The sequence below is a fragment of the Capra hircus genome, chromosome 9 (genome assembly GCF_001704415.2).
Source record: "Capra hircus breed San Clemente chromosome 9, ASM170441v1, whole genome shotgun sequence".
NCBI lineage: Eukaryota > Metazoa > Chordata > Mammalia > Artiodactyla > Bovidae > Capra > Capra hircus.
In genome coordinates this window covers 82,883,588-82,896,808 of record NC_030816.1, presented here as the reverse complement: position 1 = coordinate 82,896,808, position 13,221 = coordinate 82,883,588, and the positions used below count along the sequence as shown (strand labels likewise).

The 13,221-nt window shown below is 44.4% G+C and overlaps 1 protein-coding gene across 4 annotated transcripts in view; it reads right to left on the bottom strand.

The window, feature by feature from the left end:
* FNDC1 (fibronectin type III domain containing 1) overlaps positions 5,825–13,221 on the bottom strand; it is a 115,048-nt gene continuing 107,651 nt past the window's right edge. For all 4 annotated transcript variants that reach the window (XM_018053424.1, XM_018053425.1, XM_018053426.1 and 1 more), the window contains 3 exons: positions 12,549–12,710; positions 8,663–8,785; positions 5,825–6,618 (listed from right to left, as the gene is read on the bottom strand). In XM_018053424.1, the coding sequence (XP_017908913.1) occupies positions 6,503–6,618; positions 8,663–8,785; positions 12,549–12,710 (401 nt within the window). In that variant the 3' untranslated portion in view covers positions 5,825–6,502. The remainder of the gene's footprint in view (positions 6,619–8,662; positions 8,786–12,548; positions 12,711–13,221) is intronic.

Below are 13,221 nucleotides of genomic sequence, written 5' to 3'. Positions count from 1 at the left end.
ACCCCCTCCTTCATGGTGTCAAAATTTTAACAACATAAGGAGCCAACTTAGGTTAGTTCTACTGAGTTCATAGATCAGAAAATGAGTGTTATTTTATTATTGCCTTTAAGAGTCAAATCTGAGAGCCCACGTGTCAAGGTAGAAACCCTTCGGTCTCAAGCGTTCTTGGTGCTACTCCCAGGCCCACCCCACTTCTCTCCGGCCATTGAGGAGCTCCTTCGCTGCTTTAGGTCCCTACTTGCCCATTACACAGCCATCTGCTCTACTTAGTCCATTCATTTCCACCAGCTTGCAGCTGGTTGCTGGCCCATGTGTCCCATCTGCTCCGCTAGGACACTGTCTCCACCAGGGAAGGGATGGTGTGTATTCGCATCACCCTGCAGCCCAGAAGAGAGTCTAGAAGGGCGTCCAGGGCATTTTTGGATTCATTTAACCTCCGCTGAGTGAAATGAGAGGTGTGAGTATCACAGTGGCCACTGCCCAGGCCTCTGTGGCCCCGGCAGGCAAACACCCTCTTGCTCCCCACCCTGTGGGGTGGGATGGGCTCAGATAGGACGGACTGGAAACCTCACCTCTCTGTGGTCCAACTTCATCAGCTCCCCATAGTCAGCCTCACTCCACCATAGCCCTGGGGAGGCAGGGAGTGGTCTGCGGCCCTGCTGTTCATGGAACCCCCAACTAGCTTCCTCCCCGCCATGGTGGGGGAACACCTCCTTCTCTGCTCTTACCTCACTTCTGTCTGCTCCACCAAGACCCCAGACCACTCACCTCTCCTCTTCCCCCTCCCTCCCAGGCAAAGCCAGGCGAGAAAGTTGCCTTCAGGTCTGTCCTTAAATGAGGAACAGGGAGGCCCAGCCGCCATTTGAAGCTGGGAGGGAAGATGCAGGCAGGAGACGCAAGCAGGGCTCACTGTCAAGTGCTGCCACAAGGCGACAACAGGAATAGCCTGACCAGCATCCACCGGACCTGGCCACCGGGAGAGACCCGGGCCCGAGAGAGTTGAGCCCAAGAAGCCAGAGTGTGGCTGTGTGAGAAATGCTGGCGAGTGAAGCGGGAGGGGATGGCGTGATTCACTCGGGCACTCAGCACAAAGCCAGTGTGGAGGGAGGAGCTGAAGGGGAACGTGTGTGTGTGTGTGTGTGTGTTTGTGTGTGTGTGTGTGTGTGTGTGTGTGTGTGTGTGTGTGTGTGTGAGATGGGTGACAGGAAATTTTTTAAAATTTTTAAAAGTTAAGATGAGGAAGGCTAGAGCACATCTGTGTGTGTGTGTGTGTCTGTGTGACATGGGTGATGGGAAATTTTTTTAATTTAAATTTTAAACAATTAAGATGAGGAAGGCTAGAGCACATCTGAACGTTGGGGCGTGGCCTTCCAAAAGGGAGACACTGCAGTTATAGGAGCTCAGAGTGCTGGCCCTGGACCTGGACCTGAGGGGGCGGCTCCATGTGAAGATGGCGGAGTGGGCAAGGACGCATGCGCGGGTGGAGATCTGCCCTCCGGCGACCCCTCTGCTTGGCGAGATGAGGCGGGGTCTCCTGAAGTAGGAGGGGAAGTGGATGGAGCTGATTGGTGACAGGGAGTGTTGCAGGGCGACCGTGGGGATAGTCTGATAAACCGTGTGGAAAACCACAGGGAGCTGAGAGGGGGAACCAACAGCTGGTAGCCTGGAGGGAGCCATTCTGCTCCTAGAAAGGGAGGCAAGAGCGACGGCACGCTCACCTCCGCGGAAGGAGGAAACAGACAGAACAAGCTCCATCTTGAAAGCAGGACTCTATCTTGGGCTGGACTGTGGACTTTGAGCTATATGCCCAGTATCTATGGAAATGACAGACCAACTGGAAAACCAGACCTCCCCCCAACCCTTCCCATGGAAGAGCCCCAGGGCTTGTATCTAGACTCTCTGTCGCCTAAAAGAATACCCTAATTATCAGTGTAACCAAATAGAATCATAAATTGTTATGCTTAATGGGGTTTGACCACAGGCCTATTGATAATTGTCTACTGTTAACTACCTAGGCTTAAGGCATACGAATCATGGGTTTAAGGCATGCGAATCATGGGTTAACTTTGCATCTTTCTTTCCCTTTGTTCAGACTAGTTTCAGAGAATTTTGGGATGTGGGTTTGAGCACGTACACTTAGGATATATAAGGTTTTCACAAAAACTGGTCAGGGTCCTTGGCTAAGAGGAGACTCTGCCTTGGGCCTGCCAGTGTAATAAACTGCACTCCGCTATCTGCATTGTTCTTCTGAGTGAGTTTGTTTCCTGAAAAACGTGGCTACAACACCATGACACAGAAGCACCTCCTGCAAGTGGTGGAGGTGGACTGTTATTTCCTGTCCTGGGAATGCACAGTCCAACCTCAGGTAAACCCTTTTCTTAATTATCAGGGCATTTCTATTCTTGGCCAACAAGCAAGTTCTGCATGAGAGAGAATTGCTTTCCTAATTGGAACCAAGAATTTTTTAATGTGTTAATTTTATCAGCCTCCATTTCCATGTTAATTTTATTTCAACTTTATTGTAAATCCTTATGGGTTTAGCTCTCATTGTGATTTTTAAAATTTGTACATTGGTCCCTGGTGGTTTTAAAAATCTGCCTACAATGCAGGAGACCCAGGTTTGATCCCTGGGTCAGGAAGACCCCCCTGGAGAAGGAAATGGCAATCCACTCCAGTATTCTTTTCTGGAGAATTCCGTCGACAGAGGAGTGTGACAGGCTACACTGTATGGTGTTACAAAGAGTCAGACATGACTGAGCAACTTACATGACTTTCAGTTTCAATCTTACAACTAAGATTTTAAACCAGATCACCATTTATGACACGTGTCATTGTATTTTCATGTTGTACTTTTTAAACTCACTTCTTATCTCCAACTACAAAATAGTTACATCCTAAGGAGATGATTTTAAGGCCTGAAGATGTTGCAGAAATGTGGGCTAATTCTATGGGTGGAATCATTTTAATTATACGTAGTGACTAAGACCTGTGTTCTGTGCAGAGAAGCAAATGCGTTTAACACCATTAATCATCACAATCTCAAACACCCCATCCTCCTGGACTGACCAAGATAATGTGACCTGAAAAAGTCAAAAAGGAAAAAAATAAATCAAAACTCATTTGGTAAAATCTGGAAATTATGTTTCAGCCAGATGGTTATATTAAACATGCATGACGTCCTCTCGAGCCCATAGTACTTCCTGAGACCACAACACAGAGGGCTTGACCAATGGGATCCTGGGGACCCAGTTCAACTGCTCAATGCAGAGTTCAGATTTGATAGATAATAAATATTATTCAAGTTAGAGAAGAGCCAGCAAACATCTATCAAGTAGTAAGTTTTTAAATTTGTACTTTGCCTAAATTGTCTTTAAACTTCAAGAAAACTCTAATCCACAGTTGTACAGACTTGTCTTATAGGGTAAATATTTAAGGCTCAAGAATCACCTTAAATAATTCCGGTGGTTCAGATGGTAAAGAATCTGCCTGCAATGAGGGAGACCCGGGTTTGATTCCTGTGTTGGAAAGATCCCCTGGAGAAGGGAATGGCAACCCACTCCAGTATTCTTGCCTGGGAAATCCCATGGACAGAGGAGCCTGGCGGGCTACAGTCCATGGGGTTGCAAAGTCAGACACAATTGAGAGACTCACACTTTGCCTTTTCACTTTAGAACCACAGATGGTCGCTGTTGCATATACAGTGTTTTTGTTTGGTCTGTTTGTTTGCAACCCTTTAAATGCACAGAAAAAACACTGTGAGCTCAGACGCCAAATTAAGAACAGGCTGAGGGCTTCAAATCAAAGTGTAGACATTTCCAGCTATATTTCAGCTCTTTCAGTGATGAACATCTCAGTATTTTCCAACAAGGCTCATTTGGTAATTAAACTCTTCTTAAATTCCTCTAGAATTCTAAAAATCCTTGAGCCAACTTTTCTTTTCCTTTAATTCCCACTTGTGTCTACTCTGACCTACAGAGCTGGCAAACCCTTTTCTTCCTTAAAGACTTGGAAGTAGATGAAGTCTTTAGAACAGTCCCATTCATTTTATCCTAATTTGACACAGAATGGTTTCCAGACCCTCTACTATCTTGAATGCCCTTCTTGGCATCTTGCTGCCAATGGAGCTCCTAAAACATGTCCTCTGGGACCTCACAGCTCTAGAAACTTCACGTAACCTCTGTGGATGTGTTTGAACTATTGCATAACCTAATTTGGAGGGAATATTGGAAACACTATCCCCTTCACATAGATTCAGTGTTTTTGTTTTGGCTGAGCTATCATCTGGCCTCTGCAGTAATTCCCGTAAAGAATTGAAACATCTCTTTGTAATAAAAGTTCAGATTTCTAGATTCAAATACAGTCAAAGATTCCAGGAGGAGCTCAAAAAACATTGCATGAGTGAATGCCACTGAAATCTTTGGATTTCTGTGAAGTAAGTGTAAATCCTTCTGTGGGAAATGTGTTCTTTCGTGTATGAAACAAGTATAAAGCCCTCTGGGGTAAGGCTGACCAGAAACGCGGTTTAGTGTATGAAATAGTGAGCCACAGGGGAGAGATGCCTGCATCTCTATGTTGGGCCCTTGACCCCCCATCTCTTCTTCAGGAGGCCCCATAACAAAGATAGGTGTATAAGGAAAATTCACTTATCTTTAAAGGTCTTATCTTTGGTTTGGCATTGTGAAGCATGTTTGAAGGTTACGGTGAAAAAACAGGTGTTTTAAAAGACATTCCCTTTTTCATAATCCCACTTTTATGTACAAAAGCCTCAGAGACCCAGATGATTTCTATCCTGGTGTTTTCTTAGCCATCAGAATGCCTGCATTTTCTCTACTGTTGTTTACTGCAGGAGGGGATTGTGGGTGTTGCTGAAAACGTCCGCTCCTGCTAACCCATCACAAAGACCCGCAGTGACTTGTTTCCTTGTGCTTTTTAACCTTCACACCTACCAGACACATCAGGCTTCACTTCCACCTGGCGCTGGCACTAAAAATAACCAACTCCAGTAGCGAGCCACTTTACACCATTACACCGTTTACACAGTGGTACAGCTCCTGGCTTCCAGAACTGTGTCTGCCCCTGGCTTGTTCCCACTACTGATTCTTGTTTCTTTTTAAAAATTGTTTTGGCTGCACTGGGTCTTCATAACAACAGGCAGGCTTTCTCTAGTTTGAGCACATGGGCTTAGCTGCACATCAGTATGGGGATCTTTGTTCCCAGACCAGGGACTGAACCCACACCTCTGCCTTGGAAGGCAGGTTCTCAACCACTGAGCCAGCAGGGAAGTCCCTCCCACACCCCCGCCACTACTGTCTTTCACCTTGAAACTTAGGAGAAGACAAACCCTTCATTCCCCAGAGCTGCCCGTGGACACACAGGTACCATGCACATGTAAAAACACCATATTTTAAGAAGAATTAGAATAAAGTGTCTCTACATAAACCCTCTTGTTCTGCAGTTGAGGAGGGCAAGATGCTTATATTTTGAGGAGGAGACACTGGGCTCAGCAGGAAAGGGGAAAGGAGTCTTTTTAAACTGGATTTTAAAATCATTTGGGACCTAAAATCTTAATGTGGAAACACACTAGATCTGTCATCACACAGCCCTCCGGTTCATATTTCACATGGGTGTGGAAGGTGGAAATCACTCAGTTTGCTACTGGCTCATAGCATCCCTACTTCCCAGTCATTTCCCAGGCTTGGCAGCATTCATGGAAAGAACCCATACCTTTCCATTCCTGCCATGTTATACAGAGTACATATTCTCTGAAGCCTTCTAAGATGTTCGCAAACAGCACCTCTGCTTCAAGAAGCCCCCCACACATGTATCGAGTGAACAAGTACAAATTTAGCAATTTTAATCAATGTCCTTGCAGACGAGTGTAGATATGTATATGCATATATACATATATATATATATATATATCTCAAAATTGAGAATTTACAAGTAAGATTTGATACATTTGGTCTAGCAGTGGGTAAGTCCACAGAATAAATCTTAAGTAGGCTACATTTCCTTCAGTGGCATTTTTAATAATTCAGTTCTACTGCATAGAGAGGGATCCAAAGCTTAAATTTAGCTACTTTGGGAGGAGTCCAGTGAGAAAAAAGAAAGCAGGTGGTGTTCCATGAAGCGAGCTGAGCATGTTGATACTAATCCCTGGAGATACTGAAGCATCTGAACTTTGGGCCTAAAAAGGATGAAAACTGCACCGTGCATCCCCATAGCTGAGTGCCTGTGCCATCTCTGGGACGTGCTGTTATAAGTAAAACCTGTAGAGAAGCAAAGTTAACAGCGACACTGAAGCCAGTGTGTGGTCCAGGCCGAGATGTAGGACTGAGCTCCAGACTGAAGACGCCTGAAGTGTCCAGTGTCCACTGTGTGGCCTTGCCGACACTGGGGACAGCAGGGGGCTTGGGACACTGCCTCTTTCCCTGCTCGCAGGCCCTCACTCAAGTGAACAAGGGGGTCGGCAGGGCAAGCTTCCGGCACGATCTTCCTGCAGTTACCACTTCCCTGGGATGGAGACCCCACATTCGTACCAGCCCACATAGTAGTAGGGAGTTCCAAAACCTATGTTGCCGAAGCTGACTGGCTCCTGGCGGTACTGGCGATAGTAGCCTGGAAGGTTAAAAAAAGAGAGGGAGAAAGAAAATGCATCTGTGACACTGCGATTTATAATAGAAAGTGGATATTTGGTTTTCATCCCCAGTCCTGGCACAAGGCTCCCCAAACCTTTGGAATTTCCTGAGTGGTGAGAGCAATAACTCTGATGTTGAAGCTGAAACTCCAATATTTTGGCCACGTGATGTGGAGAGCTGACGCATTTGAAAAGACCCTGATGGTGGGAAACATTGAAGGCAGGAGAGGAAGGGGACAACGGAGGATGAGATGGTTAAATGCATCACCGACTCAATGGACATGAGTTTGGGTAGACTCCAGGAGTTGGTGATGGACGGGGAGGCCTGACATGCTGCGGTTCATGGGGTTGCAGAGTTGGACACGACTGAGCGACTGAACTGAAGAGCGATAAAGCTGTCTGGGAAATGATTATTTCATAATAAACCTCTTCAACTACATGTGGGCTTATGTTAATGAAGTGGCTTCTGGAAAGCACCTGAGGGTAAGGGCTGGTCACCAGAGGACCAACCATGGGAATATGGGGTGGGGGTTTCCGTCCCACCTCCAACCTCAGGGAGGAGAGAGGAGCTAGAGGCTGAGCTCAGTCACTCATGGTCAAAGCTTTCATCAATTGTACCTATGTAACGAAGCCTCGATGGGCTTCCCTGGTGGGCCATTGGTAAAGAATCCACCTGTAATGCAGGAGAACAGGCGATGTGAGTTCAGGCCCTGGAAAGGAAAATCCTCTGGAGGAGGGAATGGCAACCCACTCCAGTATTCTTGAGTGGGAATTCCATGAACTGAGAAGCCTGGTGAGCTACAGTCCATGGGGTCGCAGAGTCAGACATGACTGAGTGACTAAGCACGCAAGCGGTGAAGCCTCCATAATGCAGGTGGGCCTCATCCAATCAGTTGAAGGCTCTAGTAGAAAAAGACCGACTTTCCCTGAGGACAGGGGTATTCTGCCTTCAGACTTGAACTGCAACATCAGCTCTTCCCTAGGTCTCCAGCAGCCTTGTTGGGCTACCCTGTAGATTTTGGACTTGCCAGTTTCCACAATCATATGAGCCAATTCCTTAAAATAAATCTCATTCTCTATTTCTCTCTCCTCTCTGTCTCTCTGTCTCTATATTTTTGCTCTTGGTTCTGATTCTACGGAGGACCTCGCCTAGTATACTTGTTTTACTGGAGTTAATAATGTATTACAAATTGTTAACTTTGAAATGAATATATGCATTTCCTCTTACAATGCCATCATGAAACAATTGATACACAATCTCCTGAAACATATCCTGGTTGGTTTGCATTTATTTATTTTTTCTTTCTCTGTATTCTTATTCATGCCAGCCTCCACCTAGAAGACTCTCTAATCTTTGCATGAATTTTTATGACTCAGACTCTGCCTCTTCTGAAAACTTCCCCTGGCAGCCTCAAGTGGCCTGCTTCTCTTGAACTCAGGGACTGAGTATAATCTGCACGATTACCTGGTAACGGGACAACAATGTGACATAACTTGCCATTGTCTGCACTTGAAGTTGTCTGCTCTCGTTACCTTTCATACATTTATCCTCTCTTTCCAATTCTGACTATGTTTCCTGGCAGTAGCGATAAGGTCTTATATTCCTCTGTATCCCTACCTCTCCAAAGTAAAAGGGAAAGTGTTAGTCACTCAATTGGGTCCAACTCTTTGCGACCTCATGGACCACAGTCCTCCAGGCTCCTTTGTCCACGGAATTATCCAGGCAAGAATACTGGAGAGGATAGCCATTCCCTTCTTCAGGGGATCTTTCCGATCCAGGGATCAAACCTAGGTCTCCTATATTACAGGCAGATGCTTTACTGTCTGAGCCACCTCTCCAAGGCTCACTCCAAATACGGCATAGGGTAGGAGCACTTTGTTGATTCCTTATTTTTATGATCAAAAATGCTGCTTACATCCATCTTCAAATGGTAAACCAAAGGCAGAGATAACGTGAATTTTCTCCTTATGTTGGCCCTCCTCCCCACCCCCCAGTGTAATTGATTGGGCCTTTGTTCACATTACCTTGAATGTTAGGGAGGGCTTCAATGTAGGACTGAGGCCCTGTTCTTCCATCAAGGTGTGAATCCACAAATTGACAGTGGTCTTCACCTCTTCCCCAACTGTCCCCAATGCTGTAGAATGTATCTGCAAAAAGGAATTTGATGAGTCAGTGACTGACCCAAAAATGCTACAGGTGATTTAGGAATTTGGACAAACTTGAAGAACCAACACCAAAAAAAAGATGTCATTTTTATCATACAAGGCTGGAATGCAAAAGTAGGAAGTCAAGAGATAACAGGCGTATTTGCCCTTGGAGTACAAAATGAAACAGGGCAAAGACTAACAGAGTTTTGCCAAGAGAACACACTGGTCATAGCAAACATCCTCTTCCAACAACACAAGAGAAGACTCTACACATGAACATCACCAGATGGTCAATACTGAAATCAGATTGATTATATTCTTTGCAGTCAAAAGTGGAGAAGCTCTATACAGTCAGCAAAAATAAGACTGGGAGCTACTGTGGCTCAGATCATGAACTCCTTATTGCCAAATTCAGACTTAAATTGAAGAAAGTAAGGAAAACCACTAGACCATTCAGGTATGACTGAAATCAAATCCCTTAGTATTATACAGTGGAAGTGACAAATAGATTCAAGGGATTAGATCTGATAGACATAGGGCCTGAAGAACTGTGGACAGAGGTTCATGACATTGTATGAGAGACAGGGAAAAACAACCATCCCCAAGAAACCAAAATGCAAAAAGGCAAAATGGTTGTCTGAGGAGGCCTTACAAATAGCTCAGAAAATAAGAGAAGCTAAAGGCAAGGGAGAAAAGGAAACATATAACCATCTGAATGCAGAGTTCCAAAGAATAGCAAGGAGAGATAAGAAAGCCTTCCTCAGCAATCAATGCAAACAAACTGAGGAAAACAACAGAATGGGAAAGACTAGAGTTCTCTTCAAGAAAATTAGAGACACCAAGGGAATATTTCATGCAAAGATGGGGACTAAAAAGGACAGAAATGGCATGGACCTAACAGAGGCAGAGATATTAAGAAAAGGTGGCAAGAATACATGTAAGAGCTATACCAAAAAGATCTTAATTACCCAGATAACCATGATGGTGCGATCACTCACCTAGAACCAGACATCCTGGAGTGCGAAGTCAAGTGGGCCTTAGGAAGCATCACTATGAACAAAGCTAGTGGAGGTGATGGAATTCCAGTTAGCTATTTCAAATCCTAAAAGATGATGCTGTGAAATTGCTGCACTCAATATGCCAGCAAATTTGGAAAGCTCAGCAGTGGCCACAGGACTGGAAAAGGTCAGTTTTCATTCCAATCCCAAAGAAAGGCAATGCCAAAGAATGCTCAAACTACCACACAATTGCACTCATCTCACACGTTAGCAAAATAATGCTCAAAATTCTCCAAGTGAGGCTTCAACAGTATGCAAACCAAGAAATTCCAGATGTTCAAGCTGGATTTTAAAAAGGCAGAGGAACCAGAGATCAAATTGCCAACATCTGCTGGATCATAGAAAAAGCAGGAGAATTCCAGAAAAACATCTACTTCTGCTTCAATGACTATGCCAAAGCCTTGGACTGTGTGGATCGCAGCAAACTGGAAAATTCTTCAAGAGATGGGAATACCACACCACCACACCTGCCTCCTGAGAAATCTGTATGCAGGTCAAGAAGCAACAGTTAGAACTGGACATGGAACAATGGACTGGTTCCAAATTGGGAAAGGACTACATCAAGGCTGTATATTGTCACCCTGTTTATTTAACTTATCTGCAGAGTACATCATGTGAAATGCTGGGCTGGATGAAGCACAAGCTGGAATCAAGATTGCCAGGAGAAATATCGATAACCTCAGATATGCAAATGATACCATCCTTTTGACAGAAAGTGAAGAGGAACTAAAGAGCCTCTTGATGAAAGTGAAAAAGGAGCATGAAAAAGCTGGCTTAAAGCTCAACATTCAGAAAATTAAGATCATGGTATCCAGTCCCATCACTTCATGGCAAATAGATGGGGAAACCATGGAAACAGTATTTTCTTGGGCTCCAAAATCACTGCAGATGGTGACTGCAGCCATGAAATTAAAAGGCACTTGCTCCTTGGAAGAAAAGTTATGACCAACCTAGACAGCATGTTAAAAAGCAGACACATTACTTTGTCAACGAAGGTCCATCTAGTCAAAGCTATGGTTTTCCCAGTTGTCATGTACAGATGTGAGAGTTGGTCATAAAGAAAGCTGAGTGCCAAAGAATTGATGCTTTTGAGCTGTGGTGTTGCAAAAGACTCTTGAGAGTCCCCTGGACTGCAAGGAGATCCAACCAGTCAATCCTAAAGGAAACCAGTCCTGAATATTCAATGGAAGGACTGATGCTGAAGCTGAAGCTCCAATACTTTGGCCACCTGATGGGAAGAAGTGACTCACTGGAAAAGACCCTGATGCTTGGAAAGACTGAAGGCAGGAGAAGGGGATGACAGCAGATGAGATGGTTGAATGACATCAGGGACTCGATGGACATGAGTTTGAGCAAGCTCTGGGAGTTGGTGATGGACAGGGAAGCCTGGCATGCTGCAGTCCATGGGGTTGTTAAGAGTCAGACACGACTGAGCAAATAAACTGAACTGAAGAGGGCACATTACTTACACTGTGTGTCATACTTTCCATGTTTGAAAGATGGTGATAATGGCACTGATTTCAAAGCATTGTAAGGATTTATTGAGATCATGTATGCTATATACTTAGCAAGTGTTCCTTAAATGGAAACTATAAATATTATAGGCATTTTCAGCCAATAAATGAGAGACCTTTCTACTCTATGGTTTCAAAAATGTGGAAGCTCTGGTAGTCAGAGAATATTTTATGAAACCATTATGAAAAGCATGAATATGTGTAAAAATAGTGGGACCTATTTTCATAGGAAACTAGAAGTAGGGTGTGTCTGTAGCAGGAGGTGCTGTCCTTGGTCCTGAACCAGAGCTGCACAGTAGGGCCGAGTTCTTTCTCTCAACCCTGCGATACCAGACATGGCTGTGTAACCTCTCCCAGGAATTCTGAAGCAGAGGAGGGAAAGGGCAGTGTGGGAGAGGGGGAAAAAAGCAGAGAGAAACAGATACTGCTTGTCGGGAAGGCATAAGCACTGAGAAATTGCTGGAGTGGGGGATGGTTGGGGAGATTTTGACATTATCGAGAAATGATGATCACTAGCAACAAATAAAAGAACAAAATAACCGACCTATGATAAAATATAAACCAGCTGCAGGAAAGTTTTTGTAATGTTATGCTAAAAGAGTAAACATTGTATGAATTTTGAAATATAAAACAATTATGTGTAGGTGGGTGAGTCAAAGCCAGCTGGGTAGAAATGGCATTTTGAAATGTTAGTAGTCCAAAGTACGTATGTTATTCTCTGTTTGAATCCCCTATCATGAGGAAAACAATGTGATTTTTGTTTGGACACAGAATAAATAGTGCAGCTCATCTATGTTTCACCACCTACATTTTTTTTCTGTAAAGTTGTGCCAGTGGCAAAGACCGTAGTATGGACTTGTCCTCAATAATTCCAGCTTACACGTGTGCCTACTGTTATAGAATCAACAACAAAGAAAAATGGCCTTTGATTTTCTAATAGAATTCTGGACTTCATTCCTAAAAAGCAGTCGATTTAAAATATATATATATATATATATACTCTTGAGTACCAATGTGAAAACAAGTCACTCTGGCATAGAGCCTGCAAAACTGGTTTGCATTTGAGCCAGACTGAGACATGACTGGTCCACACCTCAGTTGCGTTCTGGTGCACCTGCTATGTCAAGCTAGTATCTGATCAACTAGAAACTTTTCATACCTTTCCTCAGCACACCATCCCCAAAGACCTACCTTTCAGGTTGTCACTGAGGTAGATCTTATACCGCAGTGAGTTGCAAAGAACGACTCCCACAAACTTCCTGTACCAAGTCCGCTTCACATACTGTCGGCCGTGGCAGTCCGTGTAGCCAGGGTCATGTTTGAAAGCAAACGGGATCCAGATGGGCTCGCCACCTGGACAACACAAAGCACATCTTCCAAGTCACAGCGCTTCACAGTGTTTACTCTTGTACAAAGTACCAGGCATGTCGGCTTATTCACTGGGCCTTGCCCTCCTTGCAGGGCTTTTCTGAGCAGTTTTCCCATCTCCCGATGGGTGCGCTCTCTCTTCTTTGTACTGAAGTACAGCTCGGGAGTTCCTCACACCTGAAGATATTTGAACTATTTGCATTTCCATAAAGGGTTCTCAGAGTAAGAAAAAGCCTTTGGGCCTCAAGGAACATAAGCTATACAAGTTGGGCCTTGGGGGTCATACTGTCCTACCTCCCCACCCTCAAAGCCCCTCAGCACAGATCTATTGTTCCTATCACTCCTAAGACCTGTCCTGAACTTAGGCAATAGGTCTTTCTCTGTTTATTTGAAAAACAAAGTAAACTTTTTTTGTACTCTTAATCCATTTTGCTATCTTTTCAGCAATTTAAAATATTCAAGGGGGTTAGGAAAATAGTTACTGCTTCATAGGTTA